Source organism: Coenobita brevimanus, chromosome 101, assembly GCF_032717465.1.
Source record: "Coenobita brevimanus isolate Jiangsu-jjx chromosome 101, ASM3271746v2, whole genome shotgun sequence".
Classification (NCBI taxonomy): Eukaryota; Metazoa; Arthropoda; class Malacostraca; order Decapoda; family Coenobitidae; genus Coenobita; species Coenobita brevimanus.
Window position 1 is genome coordinate 37,771,692 of NC_137054.1, and position 27,357 is coordinate 37,799,048.

Genomic DNA, 27,357 nt, shown 5'->3' on the forward strand with positions numbered 1-27,357 from the left:
CTCTGTGGTTGTCACATCTGCCAACAGGAGCTGTGTTGTGTGAAATATTCCTGATTATGAGCTGCCTGCTGTCAGTGTGACGGCTGCAGATTTGATGTTTGCTGACATGGTTTCAACACACACACACACACACACTCTCTCTCTCTCTCTCTCTCTGTGACTCTACAATGAGGGACAAGCCAAGTGCTGCCTTAGAGTCTCGCAACGATTCCAGGAGAACTGGAGACTGCGTGAGGAATCTGAAGGGCCCAGGTCATGTGTCCTGGCATGGGCCATTGCTGATAGAAAAAAAAAAATCAAATCCTTTACACGAAGGGGCATGTCAGTTAGAGTCATATCAGTATTATGTTGTGAACAAGATTAACTGGTCATATCTACTGGAGATTTCAATAAGACCTGCACAAGGAATCTGAATATCCCAGGTTATGTGTCCTGGTATGGGCCATTGCTGATAGAAGAAAATCTAAATCTTCCTAATGGGGTCAAGTTCATTGTAAGAAACGGTCAGTGGAGACTAGTGTCTGTTCACAGAAGAGTTACGGAGTTCTAGTTACTCATCATCATCATCATCATTCGGACCTCCTCTCCCACCCTAGGACAGGGTGAGGAGTAGCAATGTCTAGAAAGCCCAAATTTGCTCAATCCAATGGGCCACACTTCCATTCACTTATCATTCAAGCCCCCGGAATCCTGGCTTTATTGGATACGCCAAAAACATTCACCACGTTCTGTAGCTTTACAAAAACATATCCGATAAAGTCAGTCCAGTCGCTGCCACATTGAAAATGGGTGCCAAATCCCTGATCATGCACTTCTTCTCACAACATTCATCCAGCCAGCTCAATCTGTTGTCAGTTCTCTAGCCTCACGGACTTCCAAACTTCTCTTCCTCACACACTCATCCACCATATCTGCCCACCTTCTTCTTGGTCTACCTTGCCTCCTCCCTGCTTCAGATTCACTTAGATATACCTTTTTCACCATTCTGTTGTTATCCATTCTTTCCACATGACCATACCATCTCAATACACTCTCTTCGATACAGGTGTCCACCGACTTCCTCACTTCACATCTTTCACGAATCACATTATTTTGTATCCTGTTCACCCTTTGTACTCCACTTACATTCCTCAGCAGTCACATCTCCACTGCTCTTACTCTTGACTTTCCATTTTCATGCCACACCATAGTCTCACATCCATAAAGTTGGCACTAACACTTCTTCATGTAAGTCTTGTGCAACTGTAACACTCAAGCTTCTGTTTCTTTTCAAGGCCTTCTTTCCACCAGCTACATTTCTTCCTTGTGTCATTCTACTTTGCATGTCCTTTGCACATTTTCCTCTCTTTTCTATCACTGTACCCAGGTATTTGAACACTCTCACCATTCACTCTAACTTCGCACAGGGAGTCACGTTCTCTCTCAATAACCATCACTTTACTCATTTCTACATTTACTCTCAAGGCACGACACTCACAGACATCAACAAAACTCAGCCCTAGTCTACCAAGTTCTTGTCTGGTATTTGCAAGCAGTAATGTATCATCAGCATACAACAAATTTGAGATATTCCATCCATCACCATTCAGTACCAATGCCATCCCCCTCTCCATTACTCGTGTTTTTGCTTATCTCATCACCCCATCCATATATATATATATATATATATATATATATATATATATTGAACAACCACGGGGACGTCACACAACCTTGTCGCATGCCCACACCAATCGTGAACCCATTCACTTAGATGCCCATTAACCCTTACACATGCTTCACTACGTTTCGTTTTCGTTTCGTTTTTAAAGGCTCCAACATGCTTGCATGTGTCGGCCTTGGTCACCTAATGGCGGCTCTCCACGCTGCATGATCCATTGCAGCCTCCCTGTTCAGTCCCTTAACCCTAAGGTCACACTTAATGACCCCGTCCCATGTCTTTCTCGGTCTACCCCTCATAACCCCACCCCCAATATTAACACTTCTCACCTTCCTCACCCAATTATCATCCCCCATCCTCTCCACATGTCCAAACCACCTCAATCTACCTCTCCTCATCACAACACCAATACACTCCAGTCCCATCCTACCTCTCAACTCTTCCATTGTAAACCCAGCCCCTCCAGCCCTTGGACGCAGGGACGCACTGCACATCCACCTAATCATTGTCATTTCTGTACGTCTGAGCCGGCGAATGTCTTCCTTCTTTCACTGCCCAGGTCTCACTGCCATACAGCATTACACTCCAAACACATGCTGCATACAAAGACCCTTTGCACGTAGGGAGAGCCCTCTCAATGTCAGGAGAGGCAAGAGCTCCTTGAACTTCTTCCAACCACTTCTCACCCTAGCCAGAGAGCTGGCTCCAGCCCCACCTCCAGCACACAACATGTCTCCCAAATAACAAAACTCTTCCACACACTCAAGAGATTCACCAGCAAGTTCAATCCTTTCACGTCTGACGATCTCCACCTGCTCACCCCGGCACGCCATACACATAAAATCAGCATTATCTCGGAGTCTACCTCTGATACCACTACATCTCTTATGCACCCATTTATCACACACACCACACAAGATGGAATTACTTCCCACGCCCTTGTGGCAAACTGCACATGGCCACTCTCCCTCGTCTTTGACAGTACCGCCACCAACCCTAGATATCATCACTTTTGTTTTATCTGCATTTACCCTTAAACCCTTCTACCCCATACCATCTCTCCACTTCCTAAACCATTCCTCCGCCTCCCTTTCATTCTCTGCAATCAACACCAAATCATCAGCATACAACAACTCCCACGGGAGTCCATTTCTAAAGTCACATGAAAGGGCTTCAAGTACCATGATAAACAACATGGGACTCAAGACTGACCCCTGATGCACACCAACATTCACGGAAAACTCATCACTCAAATCTCCATTCACTCTCACCTGGGTGTGAGCACCCACATACATGGCCATCATAAAAACTTATAATGGCACGTATCAGCTTACCATCTACACCATACATGTGCTAAACTTTCACAGTCCTTCTCTGTCCACTTTGTCACATGATTTTTCCAGATCCATGAATGCCATAAACACCTTATGGTCCTTCTCACAAGCCTTCTTTGCTATCTGTCTCACCGCAAATATTTGATCCACACATCCACTGCCACTCCTAAAGCCACCCTGTTCATCACTTACAAAGACTTCTGATATCTCTCTTACTTTCTCTATAATAATTCTTCCATATACCTTCCTAACCACACTCAATAAACTTAGGCCACAATAATTCTTGCACTTACCTCACCCACCTTTATATTTGTACAGGGGTACAATCACAGCCATTTTCCACTCTCCTGGCGTAGTTTCACTCATCCATGCCTTCTTACATATCTCCAACAAGCACTTCATTCCACTCTTTCCACAACACTTAATCTTTTTTGCATACACCTCATCAACCCCAGCTGCTTTCCCATTTTTCAGCCGCTTCACAGCACTCTTCATTATTATTATTATTATTACTATTATTATTATTATTATTATTATTATTATTATTATTATTATGGTTATTACTATTATTATTATTATTAGGATTAGGATTAGGATTATTACTATTATTATTATTATTATTAGATATAGTGCTGCCTACTTCTTCCTTCGTCTTTATCATTATTTTTCTGTGCCTGCCCTCCTCTCTTCCTGTTTCTCCCATCTTTCTTGTCACTTCTTATTGCTTTTCTTTCCTTTACAGGTGCCTTTACATTGAATGACAAGCCAAATGGTTTCCTCTAAGCCAGGAAACCATTTACAACGCTGGGTGGTAACCATATAACCAAACCATACGTGCTCCCTACGTGTCAACAAGTGGGTTGGTGGGTGGTTAGTGCCCCTCCCCATAATACAGATAACTCAAAGTCAAATGGCCACCCCTTACAGGATTATGGCATCTGGCAATAGATAGATAGATAGACTATTATTATTATCATCATCATTAGTAGTAGTAGTATCATCATTATTATTACTGTATTATTATTATTATTATTATTATTATTATTATTATTTGCAGCAGCAGCAGCTGCCCTTGGGTCAGAAAGGAGGTCCGGATTTTGATGATGATGATGATGATTTTTATTATTATTATCAGTAGTAGTAGTAGTTGTAGTATCATTATTATTATTATTATTATTATTATTATTATTACTACTATTATCATTATATTTCTTATTTATGTTGTCATTATTATTGCAGACACCCATATTAATAGTTACTATTACTTTTTTAGTGGCACAGCATTTAAACCCACATTCACAAGAGTAAGAGCAAGGTACTATATTGTTTTGCTTGGCCTTTATACATGCTTAATTGCATGCATGGGGAAGACATGCAGGTGCATGCATGCATGGGGGGGGATATGCAGGTGCATGCATGCATGTGCACCCAGTTGTATTTGTTGTATTAATGTACTTGGTGTATACAAAATTTCAGGTAAGTTATTGTTGTGTCTCCATATCTACAGTTACCACGATCTGGTCTGCTATTGAACCCACTGGTGTTCTTTGCCTATGCAACCTAATCTTCCAAAGTGTTGCCAATACAGTATTCATATACTTTCAGTACATCATGTTTGGAGACTTTTTTTCATCCTTTCATCATCATTATAAATTTGTCTTCTTTTCCTTCCATCATCTTTCAGAAAAAAAAATTGTAAAGCAAATAAGGTAGAACTTCACACACAAAGCCAGACCAACATTGTTTCTATCAGCTACGTGCTTCAGTTCAACCTAAAAATTCTTCTCCCCAACCTTTGGATGTTTAGCTTGTGCTCATCAAGAACAGCTGCAGATAAAGTGTGTGGATATCAGAAAATAAAATTTGTATGAAATCATAATTTATTTTCTTTGAAAATGCATTAGAATACAGGGTAGTACAAAAATGGAATGAAAATTACTGAAAACATTCCACTTGTAAAACACTGCCAGGAGTTGTTGTGAAATGGTCTTGCTACCATTGTGTAATATGAGCATATAAATTTGTGCACGTAAAACAAATAACTCAGAGTCAAATGGCCACCCCTTACGGAATTATGACGTCTGGCAATAGATATATAGAAATTTGTGCGCCTGTGTTTTCTTCATTTGTGTGCATGTGTTTTCCTTAGCATATGATGTAGGTATAGACCATGTTAGAGGATTATAGGGTGTGGGGTAATGTGTCAATATTAGTGTGAGAGGTCTGTTTAACTAAGGAAGGGGGGAAGGTAAATGAGAGAAATGTGGGAGGGGGAAGTCTGCATGGTCTGGGAAGTCAGAAACATATAGATTTGATTGTAAATGTTGGGTGTCGATTTTGATACATTCTATACAATAGAGTATTTTAAATAATAATGAAGAAATCAGAATCTTTTTGAGCATAAATACTAAAACCTTGTACTCTCCTGTCCCCAGCATTATGGAGAAGGAGTGCAACTACCCACCAGTATTTCGACGATGGTTCCTTGCACAGGCTGAAGAGATTGCTCGTCGATGTGTCATGCCCCCAGCTAAGGTTGGACCAAAGGATCCACCATTTGTGCTTCGGCCCTCCATGGAACCTGTTGTCTCTTTCCTTATTGATGAAGCACACAAATATGTCAGTATGGAGTGTAAAGTTTGCAAGAAGAGGGCTTTTCCTGAGGATCCAAAGGTAATTGTTGTTGTGAAGAATCTGGTGCTTCCCTTATATTTGCTTTTATCAAATATTTATGCCCATTTATACCTTGTTACATCATCATTCTAACCCAGTTGTCTGCATGCAGTTGAAATAGAGATCAAGCATACAGCCTGATAGGAACATGAATCAAAGAAAGGAAAATGCCAAGCATGATCTGCCCCTTCCTGTGCCAAAGGAATAAAAGACTGGTTGTAATAGTTGTGTTGGGTGGTGAGATCTCTACATCATCAGCACAATAAGGAGAGGCGCCTAGCTTCCCAGTTTTACCTCATTTTATTTGTTTATTGCTCAATTTAGGGATATGTATCATATGACAAGAAAATGCACAATACTCATTCCATGCAAGATCATATGTTCTATATAAATCCATTACTACCAATTAGTAGCTTAGATTCCTTATTATTTGTCTGTCCATCTAAAACCAGATAATATAATCCTAGAGGGGTAGCTACAAACAGACTTCTTCCTTTCCAACCTGATTTTCACTGTAGGGTTGCCTTCTATCCACCTCATACCACCCTCATTCATATACTGGTATCTCTCTACTCCTTCCCTCCAACCTCTCCTTCTCCCTCTCCCCTCCACCTCACTCACGTGCACTCTTCTAGTCATCCATTCTCTCCACATTGTCAAACCACATTTTCAAATGAGTAGGCCGTAGCACCAGGTGATTAGAGCAGTACTCCTGAGGAGGATGGGAAAGCTGGTGATAGGGAGAGCTGGAGCTCCTGTTTCCCTAGCTTTCAGGACCATCCTTACCAACCTCCTTTGGTGACCGTTTTCATTGTGTCATTAACAGGGAGAGTAGGCCTGAATACTCTCCCAAACACTTTCCTCCAACACTTACGCACCATGCTACATGCACTTTACTTACCAGACCTGATACCCTACAGTATCACAGGGATTGGTATCAACAAGGGCATGCAGCTAGAAAACTCTGCCCCTGTTTCCTGGTGGTGGACATGAGGGGAGGTGTGGGGCAGGCTCTGTTGGTGCCACTTTGGACCATGATAGGATGGGCTTGGATCTGTACCAGAGGGTACAGAACACTGCAGTTCCCAGGCTGCTAATTCCGCCCAGCAGACAGGTGCCTGAACCTGAGAGTAGAACCCTAAGAGGCAGCCCTAATATTGGACACATAATGGCAGGGCAGTCATAGTGCCACAGCATGCTTGGAGGGTGTTCTTGTAGCTGACCTAGGAGGGTGCCTTCAGGCCATTGACACAGTCATTGGCCACAGCTGGTGGGCTGATTCCCTGCCTGGGCTTAGGGCTTTGTGGGTAAGAAGGGCCTATGGTCCTTTTACTTTTCATCACATGACTATGACTAAATCAAGGCCATATGTAAAAAGCAAGCCCGAGGAAACCAAATCACCCAAGGGGTACAGAATGGCATATTGGAATGTAGGTAGCTTGAGGGTTAGAGAGGAGGAAGTGGTGGAGAACTTGAGCAGGAGATGGATGGATGTCTGCTGCATACAGGAGGTTAGGTGCAGAGTAGAATTAGCAATGATGAGTATTGGAAGGATTGTATGCACAAGTTATTTTGGAAGAAAAGCTTGAAGGGATGTGGTGGGGTGGGTGTCCTTGACAGAGAGAACCGGGTGGATTATGTAATGCATGTCTGTCTCTCTCTATATATACCTAGGCTGCTTTCCTGCTGAGACAGGATGACACACTCCCAATTTACTCCTCCACACACACACACACACACACACACACACACACACACACACACACACACACACATTTACTCGTACTTAGCTCCAAGGGTAGAAGGGACAGACCCTCACCACACCACACTGCACAAGGGTCAACTGCACAGTGCAATCAGTGACATCCACAGCAGGGCCCAACAGCAGAGCTAATCAGCCAATCAGTAATGATTGTCTATTGCCAGACGCCTCAATCCCGTTTGGGGTGGCCACAAACAAATCGCCTCCAAGTCGCCCTATCCCCCGCCATTTCACTGCCCTGCTCCCAATTCACACCCCCCTCTCTCATATACCTCTCCACCCCATCCCTCCATCTCATCCTCGGCCTCCCCCTCCCTCTCTCCCCCTCCACCTCACTCATATACACTCTCTTTGTCAGTCTTTCACCCTCCATCCTCTCCACATGGCCAAACCACCTCAGTGTATTCCTCATAACGCTTCCTATCACATCCACATCCACACCACAACGTTCCTTTATATCCTCATTCGTCAGCCTGTCTCTCCATGTGACTCCACAGGCTCCTCTTAAATAACTCATTTCCACTGCTCTCACTCTTGACTTGTGTCCTTCCAACAATGTCCAAGCTTCACTTCTGTACATTAGAGTTGGTATCACAATACTGTCATGTAGTAACTTTTTCACTTCCATGCTCACTTCCCTGTTTCTTATCACTGCTTTCAAGGAACCAGCAACCTTTCTTACCTGCTGTACCCTTTCAAGCACTTCACCCTCCAAACCTCCATCCTTACTCATCACACTACCCAAATACTTAAACGTACTCACATTTTCCAATTCCTCACCATCCAACCTCGCTGTACATTCACTACTTCACCTCTCTCAAAGACCATCACTTTACTCTTCCCTACATTCACCTTTAGGTTCCGTTTCTTACACACTCTCTCAAACTCATCCACCAAGCCTTGCAGCTCCCCTTCGTCTTCACTCGACAACACAGTATCATCTGCAAACAACAGTACAGGGAGTTTCCAAACACTATCCTCTCTCACCAGGGCCACTCCAACATCCACTACCCTACCTTGTACCTCTTTTATTACCCCATCCATGTACAGATTGAACAACCATGGAGACATGACACATCCCTGTTTCAAACCAACTTTCAAAGAGAAAAATTCACTTAGTTCACCATCCACATGCACTGCAGCCTTCGCAACATCGTACATACTCTTCACAGCATTCAGCAACTTCCCACCTACTCCATATATTCTTAACACTTTCCACAATCCTTGTCTATCTACCCTGTCATATGCTTTCTCCAAATCCATGAAAGCCGCATACAACTTCTTTCCCTTCTCTAGAAACTTTTCCACTAAAGATCTAAGAATGAATATCTGATCTACACAACCTCTTCCCTTCCTAAAGCCTCCCTGTTCTTCTTCAACTAATTTCTCTGTTCTTTCTCTAACTCTGTCTATAAGTATCCTACCATACACTTTTCCTATTATACTAAGAAGACAAATGCCCTTATGATTACCACACACTTCTTTTTCCCCTTTTCCTTTGTACAAGGGAATAATTATACCTGACTTCCAATCCTCCGGGACTCTACCTTCCTCCCAGGCCAATCTGCACATCTTCCACATCCATTCTACTACTATCTCTCCCCCATGCTTCAGCATTTCACCACACACTCCATCAATTCCTGGGGCTTTCCCCGATTTAACTTTCTTCATTGCTTCCACAACTTCTATCCTACTGATTTCTTCCTGTCCTCTCACCTCCCTCCTTCTCCCAGCCATTCCCCAGCCACTTATACTCGCATTACTACCATCCTCTACGTTCAGCAATTCCTTAAAGTGTTCTCTCCATCTGCTCACTTTTTCTCCGTTCTCCACTAGTAATCTACCATTTTTATCTTTCACTCCCCTGCTAACTTCACTTCCACCCTGTCTTACTCTTTTCACTTCTCTCCAGAACATTTTCTTACAGTCCCTCCACTTTACACTCAAATTCCTTCCAAATTCCTCATCCACTCTCTTCTTACTCTCTCTTACTAATCTTTTCACCTCTTTCTTCCTTTCCACATATAACTCTCTCTTCCGCCTCTCAACTTCTTCCACGCCCCTATTTCTCATCCATTCATTGTATGCTTTCTTCTTTTGTGCCACAGCCTGTTTCACCTCTTCAGTCCACCATGCTGTTCCTTGCACCCCCCTCCGTCTTCTCTTCCTTCCACACACCACATCACATGCTGCACATATTTCTTCTGTAAATATCTTACACATACCTTCCACGTCTCCCATCTGCTCCAATTCATATTTGCCCAATCGTTCCTCCACTTCTCTCTTATACTCTGCCTTGTACCGAGAGTAAATGAAAAGACTACAGCACTGAAATTATCATTTGGAAAACTCTTGGTCTCAGTAATATTAGCCATACAATAAATTTCTATAATGGTGAACAAAAAGTTAGACCATTTTTTGGAATAATCCATCCATCATCCAATCCTACGTTGCCCCATGAGGAGCGTAGGAGCCCCAGGCTAAGCAAGTTGGTCGTGACATTTAAGACGAGAGTGACCAGCCTCACTCATCCCTGAGTGGCATTACATGAGCAATAAACCCCAACCACCCTGTGGATATAAACCTTCACTGGCTCAATCTGATTGGAGTGCCAAAATTACCCACCAAACTACCAGGCACCATAATTTGGTTATATGGTTACCTACTAGCATAGTAAATGGTTTCCTGATGTCCAGGAAACCATTCAGCTTGCCACTCAGTGTAGAGTCACCCATAGGCAGAAGGAACAGGAAAGAATGAAGGAAAGATGACGGCAAAATTATTGCAAATTTGCTGGGACAACGCCTCCCAGTCAGCTGATTAAGCCAAACTGGCCATCCAGTGTTTACATTCACCGTGATCGTCTGCCTTTTGATCCATTTTGTACATGAAGGGTCACTGAAACGTCACTGGTATCGCCAAATAACATTGCAAGTGCTTAACAAATAGTGCAGTGTACAATATTAAGTGAAATGATAACATTTTTGAGTGATAACTTTATTGTGTGAAATGCTGAAACTTGTGACTTAAAAATCATGTCTACCGTGCATACACAGCCTGCCAGTCAGATGATATTGGTGCCTCCCAGTCAGCTGACCGAGCCAAGATGGCTACCCACATTTGCTCGGATCGTCTGCCGATCATTTCATTTTTGTGCATGAAAAGCCATTGAAACCCATTGCTAACACCAAATAACATAGCAGTTGCATAACAAATAGTGCAGTTTGTAATTTGGAGTAAAGTGATTTTTGTGTGTGAAACTGAAAGTTATGACTTGGAAATCATGTCTGAACAAGGATGCTACCTCTAGTGGAAGGTGTAGTTTTACTGAGGGTTAATGAGGGCAGGCCTAAAAGGGTAAGATGTTTTTTAGATTTTTAGGTTACCGGTACATGGTCTTAGGCCACCTTCTCTCTCTCCCCATTGAACCCATGCTATATCAACCTCGTTATATGATAATTCACTCTGTGATAGTTTTCACATAAAGTAACCACATCAAATAGCAAGCCATAACTGTATATATGAGTGTGTTGCCTCAGGTAAACTGTTGAAGAGCATGATCATAAATGTGTATAGGAGGAAGAGTGATGGCCAGGAAAGAGGGAAGAGGAGAGGTATAAAAGTTTTGGATGATGTAATGAAAGTAATGGAAGGTATGAGAAGGGAGAGAATGAATATAGATAAGATGTAGTTTGGGTTTATGCCAGGCAAAGGGACTGTTGATGCAGTATTCATTGTCTGACAGCATCAGGAAAAATATGTGAGTACTGTACATAGAAAAGAGCTTTTTTTTTTTTTTTTTTTTTTTTTTTTTTTTTATAAGGAGGAGGAGGCTATCTCTACCCTTCTGTCTCACTGTCACTATCTCACTGTTAGTTATATGATTGCCTCACAGCATCAAAAATTAACAGTGTGTGCATAACTGATCAGAATTTAATAAAAACAGTATTTAAAAAACATAGTAAAGTTAAAACATCAGCAGTAACCCTGCTGGCTCCCAGTTGCTACACACACACACACACACACACACACACACACACACACACACACACACACACACAAAATCCCAGCCTACTGCTGTGTGAGGTGAACAGGTGAACAGAGCAAGCGTCTGCCATCTTCCAGGTATTGATCCTGCTTGAAGGTGCTAATACCAGAGTAGGAAAAGATAATCACCTCTGGCAAGGTATTATAGGCTGCCAAGGGGTTGTTAGCTTGAATATCATTGGCCTTATACTTCTTTCCTTACGCCCAGAACCCCGTATGGTCATCACCAGCACCACTTTTCAACTTAGAATAAACACAAGACCACATGAATACACTCATAATCTGGACATTGGCATCTAATTGACTTTGTCATTGTAAGGAACCCAGATCAAAGAGAAGTTCTTACAGGGCAGTGCACAGGATTTTTGAAAGGGGAGGGGGGGGTCTTTCGATTATTTTTCTTTCTTGTAGCATTCTTAACAGGATTTAATTAATTTAATGAGTTGTATTTTTAGTATTATTTTCATTCAAATTTTTTATACTTTTCAAATGGGGGGTGTAAACCCCCAACCCCCCCATGTAATAATAATAATAATAATAATAATAATAATCTGGCCTTTTGTTTCTCAAAAGCACCAGTTCTTCCTCTGGGAATTCACTAGCGCTCGACACCCATACGTTATTTTTACAGTTACAAGAATTTTGACATTTCTTGTATATAATACAAGCTACTTCATATATACATGAAAGTGGCAATAATTAAACCCTATAATCATCCGTCATAGTACCTCTCTCCAGCATTTTGAAAAAAGAAAGGCTTTCAGCTGTCTCTTAAAGGATTCAGCAGTAGAGATTTGTCTTATGGACAATGGCAATCTGTTATATAATCTAGGAGCTCTAAACGCAAAAGAACGATTAGAGAAAGATGACTGGTGAATGGCTTCTGGTTCATCAAGACGCAAGGAATCATCTTCACTGCGTAACATCACACCCTGGCATGCCGATGGGAGTTTCAACAATTCAGCAAGATACTTCAGTTCACCAAACTTAGAATCTTGAATGTAATAAGACAGTTTAAATTCAGTTCTAGCCTTTACTGGTAACCAATGCAACTTAATCAGAAACAGGGTAGTTGAGGTTCTCGGGGGGGAGACCAAAGATAAGCCGTGCTGCCCTATTCAACACAGACTGAACTTTTGTTTGTATATTATTTGGAAGACCAACCCACAGTGAATTACAATAATCAACACGATACAAGACCACTACATGGACCAATGTTAAGAGGCACCGTCTATTCAGGAATTTTCTTGCAGAGTACAGATTTCTGATATGCAAGTTACGCCTTCTTACAACCTGATTAATATGTTCTTTGAAATTTAACGTAGAATTAAAATAAACACCCAGATTTCGAACAGAACTGATTGGATGAAGCTGTGACATCCCAGTGTTCAAAGCCAGGGCATTGTCAGTGTCATCACCTCTTCTGTTTCCTCTGATGATGATGATCTCAGTTTTACCATCATTCAGCTGAAGTTTCCTCTTAGCCATCCAAATCTTAAAATCAGACATTAGAGATTCAAACTTTGTCTTAGTATCATTGATATTTGACATCTTAACATAGAGCTGGGTGTCATCAGCATAAAAATGATAGGACACATCATGAGCATCAAGTGGAGACGATAAACTACCTGTGTAGATAGTAAATAGAATTGGACCCAAAACTGATCCTTGAGGGACTCCAAATAGAAGGGGAGCAGAATCAGAGCTAGCGTAATCAACAGCCACTCTCTGAGATCTGTCCGACAGATACGACTTAAGGATCAAAAGGGCACTATCACGAATGCCATAAAAATACAGATCGTCCAACAATAGTTTATGATCTACTGCATCAAAAGCTGCAGACAGATCTAACAGAACTAGGAGAGAGGACATCCCCACTACAAGTGTTTGCCACCAAGTCACTCTGAATCCTTGTTAGTGCAGTTTCAGTTGAATGGTATTTTCTGTATGCTGATTGACCAACAGGAACAACTCTGTTGTGTTCCAGTAGTGGTACGAGTTGATCGAGTATGGCCCGCTCAGTAATCTTGGATAAAAAAGACAGGTTAGAGACAGGACGATAATTTGTCATGCTTTCGTCATCAAGGCCAGGTTTCTTAATTAAGGGCCTAAGCAAAGCACATTTCTCAGAGTGCACAAAATTACTTTCTAAGAAGCATCTATTTATTATGTTGCAGATAAAGTCTGCGGCGTGTTCATACACATCAGGTAGTTGTGACATGTTACATGGATCGAGTGAGCAAAATGTTTTATTAAGTTCTCTGATATAACATTTGACTTTGTTTACATCCAGCAGATGAAATGTTGAAAGCAAATGATCCCCGGTGCACCATGGCTGGAAGTCAACTGAGTACGCTTCACTAGGAGAGCTGCTGTCTAAATCACTTCTGCGAGATATCTTACTTGTAAAAAATGAAGCAAAATCAGAAGCCAATTGGGTATCAGATACAGAAGTTGGTTTAACAGTTACATTCCTTCGACCAACCAAATTGTTCACAACTGCAGACAGTTTTTTTTTATCACCACCACATGAATCAACTTTATTTTGATAATACCTAGCCTTTTGGGCTTTTACAGTGTGAATGACTGCTCTTCTCACAAAAACATAACACAAACGAGTTACTTCAGTCCGCTGCAAGCACCACTCACGTTCTGCCCTTCTGTGTTGTCTACGCAAAGAATTTATGGATGGACCATACCACGGAGAATCATCACGTATAGTGATTTTTATTATAGGAAACTCGCATGGAACACGATCTCACGGAACGCGCTCGCAATTATACACGGTAAGGGCTGGGATACATATAAGACAATGTAAGATTAAAGAACCATTATGAAAACTACAAATTAATGCAGGAGAGGCCTTTGAAAGATCAAATCCTCAAACGTCACCGCAGCGCGCGGTTTGTTTTGATTACGTGACAATCTAGACGGGAAATTATTCAGTGAGTGAGACATTCCCGAGTACAGTAGCACAGTATTTGTAAGTTAAATATTTACAGTACTGTACTGTTCTGGTAAGTTTATGTGCAACTTAAAGTACTATTAAATAACGTTAAAGCAAGAAATAAAGTCTTATAACTAGTTTACCTGATGGGCGTCAGAATATTGCCTTTTTTATTTGTTCATTTTTTCCACAGTACTGTACAGTATTTGTAAGTTAAATATTTACTGTTCTCGTATGTACTGTACTTGTAAGCACTTAAAGTTAAATCATTAAATAAAGCCTTGTAACCAGTTAACCCGAATTATATGATTACCCATGATCGGCGTCGGAATATTGCCTTTTTTGTTTGTTCGTTAAACTCTTACTGTACTGCTTTTCTACAGTACTGTATTTGTAAGTTAAATATTTACTGTTCTGGTATGTACTTGTAAGCAATTAAAGCATTAAATAAAGCCTTGTAACCAGTTACCCTGATTTATATGATTACCCATGACTGGCGTCGGAATATTGCCTTTTATGTTTGTTCGTTAAAGACTTGCTGTACAGCTTTTCCACAGTACTGCATTTCTAAGTTAAATATGTACTGTGTTGGTATGTACTTGTAAGTTAAAGCACTCAAAAAAGATAAAGCATTAAATAAAGCCCTGGTACCAGTTAACCTGATTTATATGATTACCTATGATCGGCGTCGGAATGTTTCCTTGTGTTTACATACAGTATTTGTGTGTTGAAGTTTTGCTGTGGAGTACTATATTTGTGAGTTATAACATTAAATAAACCTTCTAACCACTTAAAGTGCTTTCTAGTGATTACCAGTGACAGATAACAGCAAAACAACACATTTGGGGGGTCCAGGGAGCAAAATACGGAGTAGTTTAAATATACGCGATTTCACACCTAACACCGCACGGTAAGAACGAAACCCACATGTTCCGTGCGAGTTCCCTGTACTACCTCAGGACAATAATGGTCAAATATTGACCTAAGCTCGTTGTTGTAAATATCAACCAATTCATCAGAAGAAAGACTGGAAGAATCAATGGAGTTTAAACGTTGATCAGTTTCAAGACACATCAACTGGCGGTCAACATTCCTGTAATTTCTGAACCTGATGACCTTTTTATATGAAGGGGATTTTGGAACATCAAAACTAAGAGTGATCAGAGCATGATCAGAGATGAGGGGGTCAAATGAGTTAACCTCCACATCTGATACGCGCCTGCAACCAACGGGGAACAAGATCAGTTCCAAGGACATGTCCTGAGACATGAGTTGGATTACTCACATGATTGAAAAAATTGTTCTGGGTGATCAACTCAAGGAATTCTGAAGAAAATGGTTTTGACTCTGGACTGTCAACCCAATAATTGAAATCACCACAAAGAAGAAGTCCTCCAGGGTTAAGAGAAAACCCTTCAAGAAACTGCCCAAACTCCTCCATAAAACCTCGATCTGTGCCCGAATGACCTGGTTGATGGACAGTTGCAGTTCTAATGGTATTCTGATGGAAATTTATTAATGCTTCCATAAATTCAAATGAAGATGGGGTCAGGTCTGAGTCAATGAGAGAAACGTTTGCAAGTGCTGCCGAGTAGATGAGTGCTACGCCTCCTCCTGGATAGTCAGCAGCAGGCCTGGGAATACTAATAATAGAATGTGTCTTAAGCAAAGCATTACGAATAATATCAATATCACACTCATACAACCAGGTTTCAGTCAAGGACAAAATGTCAAGCTCGTGCTGATTTAGAGTTTCATTAATACAGTATAGTCTATCTTATTACGGATAGAACGAATATTTAAAAGACCCATCCTTAACTGGTTCAAGAGGGACTTAGTCAGTTTTTTGAATGGTCAAAATTGGTGTTTTCAGTCAATCTATTCCTATGAGAAATCATAATTGGACAGTCTCTACTTGATGCAAAATGGGCAACTGACTGAATTTGAATTAGCATCTTGATGTCTTGAAGAAGTGCAGCCTTGAGTTCTTATAACCTGAGCTATGGGAGGTGCAGAGTGCTCAACAGACCATAACCTTATACTCACCAAACTGCAACTAGTCATACACCCACAAAAGTGCTGCAGACCATCCACCAAGAAACTAAACTATGGCAGTTCAAAGGATGTGGCAACTTGTAACAACTTCCACAGCACTGTTACAGACAAGTTGTCCTAGTGCCCACCATTTGACCCAAATAACAATGGAAGAAACCTGACACAGAGTTACTGAACATTAAGACACTGCTCCAAAGCTCTGCAGAAGAAACACTGGGCTTCTCCACTCGCTGCCATAAGACTAGTTTGATGAAAATGTTGAGGGCATGCATGACCTTCTTACAATGAAGAATAGAGCACATAACAACTGGTTGGCTTGTCCTAGCTCCTTAACCCTAAAAACTGAATTCCAGAATCTCAAAAGTGAAACCCAGAGAAAACTGCATGACCTAGAGAACAGATGGTGGACTGAGCAAGCAAAAGAGCTGCAAAGACTGGCTGATATTAATGACCAACATGGGTTCTACAAGTCCATTAAAACCATCTGTGGACCATCCAAACACAACATAAACCCTGTTCAATCAACTGAAGGAGAGCTCCTGAAAAACAAGTAAGCAATCCTAGAAAGTTGGGTACAACACTCCAACACCTTACTGAATCAAAGAAACCCATTGGAGCTCAGTATCCTTGATAACATCCCAAATGCCCTGCAAGTGGCAGATATCGATGTCCCACCTACACCTGCAGAAACTGTTCAGGCCATCTGATTTCTAAAAACTAACATAAGGCCTGGCCCTAATGGCATACCATCTCAGCTGATCAAAGAGGATGGCCAGTTTGTTCCCCAGCACTTCCATAATCTCATACTGACTGTCTGGAACCAAGAACAAATTCCATGTGAATGGCATACTTCTAACATTGTAACCATCTACAAGAAGAAAGAGGACTGCTCAAATTGTGACACCAGTAGCAGCACTAACCAGGTAATGTTGTCCAGACTGACAAAACATTTGACTGAGTCAACACTTCCTTAAACACATGGTGGATTTCATAAGGAACGAATCACCTATGATTTTTTTTATCTGTTGCAAAAAAGAAGGAACCAAAGGCCAGAAGCCAGTTACATTGTTCCCTCAAAGAAAAAATCAAAATAACACAGAGCCAAATTCAAAATCAGTTCATTTCAAGACATCTGGACACACTGCATTTGAAATCCTGGAGGTTATAAGCAGTAGGAAGTATAAAGGTTATAGGCAGTAGGAAGTATAGACAGAGGAAGACACTGCCAGAGTTCATATGATCTTTCTTGCCAGACAGATGCAAGAGAAATGGCTCAAGCAGAACCGTTGATCTTGCAAAAGCATTTGACAGTGTCAACAGAGAAATTTTATGGAGTGCTCTTTCAAAATGTAAAGTTCCAAACAAATTTCTTACAATCCTAAAGAACCTGCATGATAGCGTGAATGCTTGTGTGTTTATGTGTGGGAGCAAATCTGAGCTCTTCAGTGTAGATGTAGGTGTAAAGCTAGGATGTGTCCTGGCTCCTGTCATTTTCAACTTCTGTTTCACTGCATTCAACCTTTTAGGTCACCAACAAATGAATCTTGATAATGGAATAAAAATCTAGTTACATTTAGATTGCAACTTATTTAATCTCAGACATCATCAAGCACAGTCAAAGACTGAAATGGCTCATTTCCTAGAGCAGTGATACACTGATGACTGTGCTGTCCTTTTACATACCTCAGAAGTCCTACAACAGTCTCTCACCATCATTTCCAGCTTATACTCCGCATTGGAGCTCTGAATAATTGTCAGTGAAACAGAACTAATATCTCAGAGAAACAGTGCAGCAGAGCCTCTTGCATCTCAGATAAATGGCAAGAATGTAAAACAAGTGGAGAATTTTACTTACCATGGAAGTGTGCTCACAGATAAACATAACACTGATGCTGAAGTCCCTGCACGAATCAGCCGCGCCTCAGCCTCTCTGGGGCATTTCAGATCCAGAGTCTTTGAAAACACCAACTTGAGAATTGAGACAAAGGTATCAGTATACAGTGGGCTCGCATAGTGCGGAAGTGGATGGGCGGTCCACGACCTCGGCACTGTGATTTCGCATACTTTGAATACATAATCTTATGGGAAAAATAACAAATGGCTTGGACTCCCTCAAACCTTGATATTTTTTTTAACCTTAGAGATATAATAAAAGGAAAACTTTTAAGACATACAGTGCTCGTCAGAAGTAACGAGCGCACTGCGTCCCTCCTACGAAACAAACCTTTCAGCATTGAAAAAACATGTAAATAATGCATTATATTTACCTTTAACCCCTTAACCGTGGGTGTCATTCCAGAATGACATTGCAAAAACTGGACCAAACCGCAGGTGTCATTCTGGAATGTTTGTGAATATTTTGAATACCACGCGTTTTTTCCACGCGCCAATTGTTTCACGGGAGAGTAGCTATTAAGTTCTTTCATTCCAGCCGACCCCCACCTCCCTCCTCCCACCCCCCAGGTCCCCCACCCCACCCCTGCCCAAACACGCATCAGTATCTGTCCAGCTTTGTGATTGACAATGGCGCTGATGTAGCAGTGAAGTGCAGGCAATTGCAGTGCCTTTTACCTGCCTCAGTGAACACAGAGTGGGTGTTTATCATATGTGCAGTGTTCATATATGTTTATATTATTATTATCAGAGTGAGGTTGGCATTTGGTAATGGTGCGTGGGGCGAAAAATAGTGATTTTAGATCGCTCACTTCTAATGGCACTGCCCGTCCAGTGATAGTCAACAAAATCATGAAACCTACATCATTGCAAAGCTGAAGGTTAGTACTTTCTAATGGTACCTTATTTTTCACTCTAGATTTATTCTGTGCAGAGTTATAAAGGTTTAAAGTTTGTTTACATTTTGGCTGGAACCCCCGCAGGGGGGGGGGGAGTTGGGTCAAAACAATGCCCGCGGTTAAAGGGTTAATGCATGGTAGGGTATCTTTTGCGCTTCTTCACGGACCTGAGACGTCGTGGAAGTGAAAGGGCGAGGTTCCTCACGTGCTGGGGTGGTATTTTTGCCCGGGACTCACGAATGGCTGCTTCCAGAATAGGCAGAAAGCTCACATCCTTCCCTTAGAGATTCTTCTTTACGAAGTACCAGAGGTTTTCTATCGGGTTGAGGTCTGGGCTATAGCCTGGCCAGTCTTTCATGAAGTAGACCTCGCAATCACAAAGCCAGTTGGTGACCGATTTGGCTTTATGAGCAGGTGCACCTTCGTACTGAAACACTCGTGCACCTGTGAGCTCGAAGGACTCAGGTAAATGATCACAAAGAAGCTCCAGGTAAATGTCCTGATTCACTCTGCAGTTCTTGGGAAGCACAACAAGGTAAATGATCACAAAGAAGCTCCAGGTAAATGTCCTGATTCACTCTGCAGTTCTTGGGAAGCACAACAAGCTTCCTCAAACCCTTCCCAGAGACACAACCCCATACCATAAGTGAATCAGGGTGTTTAACTGTGCCCCCCACGTAACGGGGGTCAAGCGGGTCACCACCTTTGCGCCGGTACATGCGCGCTCCTCGATTACAGGTAACACTAAACGTTGCCTCATCAGACTACAACACTGACAACCATTGGTCCTCACCCCAGTTAAGGTACTTGTTAGCAAAGGCAAGCCTACGAAGTCGCTGGTAACGTGTAAGAAGAGGCTTTCTCACAGGCCTGTGACTTGTGTAACCAAGTTCATGGACTCTTCGAGACATCGTGCACATTGAAACCTCACCAAACACTTCCGGGTTGCTCTCCTTAATTTTACTTGCGCTCACATGGGGATTAGACTCCACTGCACATTTTAACACATTAACAGACCTCGGAGAAGTTTTCCTGGGCCTACCAGACCACGGTTTCTTTGTAGGAACGTCACCACTATTTTCCACTCGAAAACGGGCACACCACCTCCGCACTGTCGATCGAGCCACACCAACCAAATCATTAATTTCCTTCGTAGGGTGGCCTGCCTTCTTTAGAGCAATGATCTATGATATGATTTCACTCGAAAGTTCACGGGCAGGGGCCATAACAAAGTGGCGAAAGCCAAAACACTGCGGGACACTAGGTAAAAAATGGCACAAGGAGAGAGGGAGGAGCGGCGGAGTTCCTCTGTTTCACGCAGTCCGTAGGCAACTGAGGCGGCAGCCAACCAGCGCACAGTTAGGCCTCAAGTTGCCATGATGCCATGTTAGCGGCCCAAACGTCTGGCTCAATTTTTAGTACCAAAAAAGGGTGATTCTTTTTTCACCAAAAGTATTGCGCGCCCTGACATAGGCACTTGATACTTCTGACGAGCACTGTATACTACAGATATAGATAAAATAACAAAAATATGGTCAGTCACCTTAAAAACAGTAGATGACTTAAAAGCAGGGGTTCCGAGGCACAGCAACACACTTATTAGAGTGCCCCCGCTGCACCATGCTTGTTTAATGGTTGCCAGTGTTGTATTATTCCAGGCTTTGACGAAGGAATTTACGGTCCGTCGAATGTTATACAGTATGGGGGTTGCAGGTATGCCAGGTGAAGCAGGTGAGTCAGTTGGGCCTGTAGAGGTGGAGGGGAAGGCGCCAGTGAGTCAGGTGGGGCAATGGAGGAGGAGAGGATGGCAGCAGGCAAGTCAGGGGAGGTGGTGAGGGGAGGATCCTTCATCTCCTCCTTGTTACTGCTCACGTTTTCGGCAATTTCCTTCTTCTCTTCTTGTTTGTGTGTTTCATTCCTCATCTTGTGGATATATTTGCAGTATAACAACTTGGCATTTGCAAAATAACCATTATTCAGATGAATCCAAATGTTATTATTGAAACTGGGTATCTGTTCTAACTTAACATTATTGCCGAAGACGTTATTGTCGAAGTCGTTATTGGTGAGATCTTACTGTAGACTCCTCTTGAGCACCTTCCCCACGAGCCTCTAACGTCATGATGGGCGCGTCGTGTGGGGAGGGGGGTCACGTAGTCAGGGAAAATAGTGGTTTGGGGCCACCCCTTGCCTCTGCCTCACGTATTGTGGGCTAAACTCATGCATTCATAGTTTTTTGGTTATGCATTTTGGTCACTCCTGTACTATGCAATTCACACATTGTGATCATTCGTACTGTGCGAGCCCACTGTATACAGCTGTATGCCTCTTCACCCTCTTATATGGTACTGAATCCTGGACTACATACCAGTGTCACATCAAACATCCTGAGTCTTTTCACATCCAGTGCTTACAGCACATCCTTGAACTCACATGGGAAGATAAAGGCTCTTGCTCACAAATTCTCCAACAGGTAAAGTTAACCTGCTTAGAAACAGGCTGGTTAAAAAACAGCTTAGATGGATTGGATACGTGTTCTGACTGCTTGACCCTGTCGAGTACAGTACTGTATGCCCAACTCCCTGCAGCATGTCGCAACCCAGGGGACAGAAGAAAAGATGATCATATAAGGATAACTGAAGAAATGCAACATCGTACCAAAAGACTTTGAAACCAATGCCTTTGACAGAAAACAATGGCAGGTTCTCTGCAGCAAAGGAACCATTCATCTCAAAGAAGCTTGGAACCTGGCCAGAGAAACGCATAGACATTGGAGGCACCACTAAAATGGAGTTCTCCCGGCAAACCCAGACTTGACACGCCAACTGTGTGGCCAAGTTTACCGATCCAGAACTGGTCTGCACAGTCTCACACGTTGGCATGAATGACTGAGCAACACATCATCTTGTGTATAGTAGCCATCGTCTTCTATAGTAAAAGGACAGCTTTAATTGTGTGTATGTGTGGTGTGTGTGTGTGTGTGTGTGTGTGTGTGTCCTTACCTAATTGTTCTAACCAGAATGTATCTCCACAGGAATGGGTCAAGCTCATACTGTCCCTTGTTTTGAACCATCCATAAATTTATTAATAGTTTTGGCACACACTGTTTCATTTGGTAATGCATGCCACTGATTATTTGGGAAACTGAATTTCAGTACGTCATTATCACCACACTTTTTATGCAGTTTTATGCAGTGCCTTCTTGCTGTTATTTTCCCCTAGGTTATATCCTCATTTGTGTCTATTTTCTCTTTTCCTGTGATGCATTTATATAGCATAATCATGTCTCGTCTTTTCCTTCTCTCTCGTAATGTTGGTAGGTTTAATTTGTCTGGTTTTCTTAGCTTAGGTTCCTTAGGCTTGGTTCCCATCTTGTAATGGCCCTTTGTACCTTTTCAATCTTATGTGTGTTTTTTGAGATAAGGATTCCAGACTACTGATGCATGCTTCAGGGTTGGTCTAATGAATGATGTAATTATCTTTCTCAGCATGTCTTCACACATACATGTGAATGTTACTTTTATATTAGCCAGTAGTGAGCACATGTTCTGTACTTTCTCCTTGATGTGGTCAGCTGAAGATAATCATGCCTAGGTCTTTCTCCTCCTCTGATATGTGTAGGTTTGAACTTCCTAGCTTATAATCCCAATTTGGTCTTTTTTCACTTTTACCAAACTTTATTACATGACATTTGTCCACACTGAATTCCATGTGCCATCTATTGCTCCATTCATGAAGTTTATTTAATTCTTCTTGTAGCTCTCTCCAACAGTCGGTATTTGTGTTTTGCCTTTGTATCTTTGCATCATCAGCAAACATACTTAGATAGTTTCCATTTCCAGTGTTGCTGTCAATGTCGTTTATATCCTTTTACGCCAGGTGAAAATTTGTAAACTGGAACGCCATGTGGGGGCTTGAGAGACCCCAACTTAATTGTTGGATTTCTGCCATATGCACAAAGTTCTATCTATCTATCTTTTGCCAGACGCCATAATCCCATAAGGGGTGGCCATTTGACTGAGTTATCTGTTTTACGGTGAGGGGCACTAACCCTCCACCAACCCACCTGTTGACATGTAGGGAGCAAGTATGGTTTGGTTATACGGTTACCACCCAGCGTTGTAAATGGTTTCTTGGCTTACAGGAAACCATTTGGCTTGTCACTCAATGTAAAGCCACCTGCAAATGAAAGAAAAGCAATAAGAAGTGACAGGAAAGATAGGAGAAATAGGAAGAGAGGAGAGCAGGCACAGAAAAAGAATGATAAAGGCTAAGGAAGAAGGCAGCACTACATCAAGTGAGTGGATGATGGTCGCGACCACCTACCACTTGCACAAAGTTACAAATGTTAAATTTTGCACATATGTTGCCCAGGACATGGCACGTGCAGCCAGTCCACCATTTTGTGTGTGTCTGTGTATGTGTATGTATGTATGTGTAAAATTTTTATGAGTTCAAAATTTTTGACATTTCCAGATGTAATGAATAATGTGGCATATATATATTTTAAATTTTGACGTTTCCACGTGTAATAAATAATGTGGGATATATATATATATATATATATATATATATATATATATATATATACTGCATATATATATATATAGATAGATCAGATATTCATTCTTAGATCTTTAATGGAAAAGTTTCTAGAGAAGGGAAAGAAGTTGTATGCTGCTTTCATGGATTTGGAGAAAGCATATGACAGGGTGGATAGACAAGGATTGTGGAAAGTATTAAGAATACCGGTATATGGAGTAGATGGAAAGTTGTTGAGTGCTGTGAAGAGTATGTATGATGATGCAAAGGCTGCAGTGTGTGGGGATGGTGAACTAAGTGAATTTTCCTCTTTGGAGGTTGGGTTGAAACAGGGATGTCATGTCTCCAAGGTTGTTCAATCTGTTCATGGATGGGGTAATAAAAGAGGTACAAGGTAGGGTAGTGGATGTTGGAGTGGCCCTGGTGAGAGAGGATAGTGTTTGGAAACTCCCTGTACTGTTGTTTGCAGATGATACTGTGTTGTTGAGTGAAGACGAAGGGGAGCTGCAAGGCTTGGTGGATGAGTTTGGGAGAGTCTGTAAGAAACGGAATCTAAAGGTGAATGTAGGGAAGGTTAAAGTGATGGTCTTTGAGAGAGGTGAAGTCAGTGAATGTACAGCAAGGTTGGATGGTGAGGATTTGGAAAATGTGAGTATGTTTAAGTACTTGGGTAGTGTGATGAGTAAGGATGGAGGTTTGGAGGGTGAAGTGCTTGAAAGGGTACAGCAGGTAAGAAAGGTTGCTGGTTCTTTGAAAGCAGTGATAAGAAACAGGGAAGTAAACATGGAAAAAGTTACTACATGACAGTATTGTGATACCAACTCTAACGTTTCGAAGTGAAGCTTGGACGTTGTTGGAAGGACACAAGTCAAGAGTGAGAGCAGTGGAAATGAGTTATTTAAGAGGAGCCTGTGGAGTCACATGGAGAGACAGACTGACGAATGAGGATATAAAGGAGCGTTGTGGTGTGGATGTGGATGTGATAGGAAGCGTTATGAGGAACACACTGAGGTGGTTTGGCCATGTGGAGAGGATGGAGGGTGAAAGACTGACGAAGAGAGTGTATGTGAGTGAGGTGGAGGGGGGAAGAGGGAGGGGGAGGCCGAGGATGAGATGGAGGGATGGGGTGGAGAGGTATATGAGAGAGGGGGGTGTGAGTTGGGAGCAGGGCAGTGAAATGGCGGGGGACAGGGCAACTTGGAGGCGATTTGTTTGTGGCCACCCCAAACGGGATTGAGGCGTCTGGCAATAGATAGATAGATAGATAGATATACAGTATATATATATAATATTGATGTATGTATGTATGTATATGTATATACAGTATATATATATTTTACATTTTGATGCATACATCACTCAAGCTAAATGGTTTCCTGTACACCAGGAAACCATTGCTGGGTGGTAACCATATAACCAAATTTTGGCACCTGGTGGTTTAGTGGGTAATTAAGATCTCCAGTCAGTTTGAGCCTGTGTAGGTTTATATCCAAGGGGTGGTTGGGGTTTATAGCTCACGTAATGCCACACAGTGATGAGTGAGGTTGGTCATTCTCATCTTAAATGTCAGAACGAACTTGCCTAGCCCTGGGTTCCTATGCTTCTCATGGGATGACATAGGATTGGATGATGTTTGGATGGATGGTACATGTAATGAATAATGTGGCATATATTTTTAGGTTATATTCTTATTCATTCAGCATGTTCTGAACATACTAAAATAAATGTGTTGTCAGTTATTATCCCATAGAAAAAAAAAAAAAAATCATAAAATGACCAGAAAAATTAGGTTGAATCGATGTTCTGGACATGGACGAGATTGACATTTATATTCAGAAAACCCCTGAATTATTTACAAATTAAGTAAACTAGATTGACATTTACTGTATATTCAGAAAAAGATTGACATTTACAGTATATTCAGAAAAAAACCTGAGTAATTTACAAATCTGGTAAACATTCAGTAAAACCAACTAATATATCATTATCACCACCAGAAATGGGAGGATCTTGTACAATTCTCCCCCACTGACTGTAGAACATCTCATCATTCAGTGACATGGTCAATAATATCAAGAAGTTGAAAATATCAAATTGTTACACAGAATGCTGGATGGGGTACCGGACAACCCCCACTTGAACTTTGTGCCCTCCTGACTCCTGAACTATAAGAGCATTTTCACTCAAAATTGCTGCACTTATACAGTCAGCCATGACAAACAGAGGCATGGTTGACCAGATCCCTAAAACAGTAAGGGGGCAACATGGCATCCTTTAAAAAATATGTTGGGGTCCATACGACCCCACCTGGCACACAAAGGGATATAATAAAAACATAATTGATGCCAGCACTGATCCCTGCGGGACTCCACTACAGTCATTACTTGTTTTACGATGTTTCGGTTTACGATGATTCGCTACAACGATAATAGAAAAGTTCCACCCCAAAATTTGATTTACAATAAATTTCCTGCTATAACGATTTTGCCATCGGAAAGCGCCAGGCACATGCAAGGTGACCATTGCTTGTCTCAGGCAAGATGGCGGTCCCGGCATGCAGGCATTGTAATGGTTCAAGTCCCGCCACCCCTTTAAAGCCCTGTCTTTTCAACTTGTTCATGTGTGCCCCCCTGTTATCGTCACCTCTCAGCCAACCATCGTACTACAGTACTGTGGATTTGTGTGCCCAATGGTAAGGTCAGTGCCATTGTAGGCCCCAGTGCTATTGTTGGTGCAGGTATGGGTCCCAGTGCTAAGGTTGGTGTAGGTATGGGCCGGATTCCTCTCCCGCTAACCTGTTCCTGTCTGACTCAGAGGCTGACCACTGGTGCCTGTAAGCACAGGCTGTCCCCCAGTCTCAGGGGGGACGACTTGGACCAATACAGGAAGGAATGAAGGTGGGTTGTCATTTATGGTTCAGTCTTGGTTAGGTGACGTTGGGAAGTTGAGTTGACGTAACCCCCATTTTATAATGAGTTTCAATCTCCCAATTTACGATAAAATTGGTATACGATAAGGTATGACCTGATGTAACCTCATTGTAAAACGAGTAATGACTGTAATCACTTCTCTTCATAATGAGTGATTTCCCCTTAGTACTGTTCTCATTTCCCTTTTTCTGAGAAAATCTTGCATCCAACAGTACAGATTACCTCAGATTCCTCCTTGATTGTACAGTTCCATAAAATTTTGGTGTGGTACTCTGTCAAATGCCTTCTTGAAATCCAAATAGATACTGCCTGCCCATCCTTCTCTTTTCTGTACTGTTTCTGCAACTTTATCATAGTAGCTTAATAGATTAGTAACATGTGATTTCCCCTTTCTAAAACTGAGCTGTCTTTCTGTTATCATATTGTGTCTTTCCAGATGATTTAACCAAGTTTTTCATATCAGCTTTTTTAATATCTTACAATGCTGGTTAGTGATACATGTCAATAGCTGAGTGGATTTTATCTATTTCCTTTCGTGAAGAGGGGAACAATTTTAGCTTTCTTCCAAATATCAGGTAGTTTACCTTGACTTAAGGATTCCTTGAATTTATGCAT

At 41.8% G+C, this 27,357-nt stretch overlaps 1 protein-coding gene across 1 annotated transcript in view; it reads left to right on the forward strand.

The window, feature by feature from the left end:
• The window catches only part of LOC145415135 (uncharacterized), a 197,386-nt gene that overhangs the window by 125,892 nt on the left and 44,137 nt on the right, over nucleotides 1–27,357 (forward strand). The window contains exon 5 of the mRNA XM_080284555.1: nucleotides 5,430–5,667. Within this exon, the coding sequence (XP_080140681.1) occupies nucleotides 5,430–5,667 (238 nt within the window). The remainder of the gene's footprint in view (nucleotides 1–5,429; nucleotides 5,668–27,357) is intronic.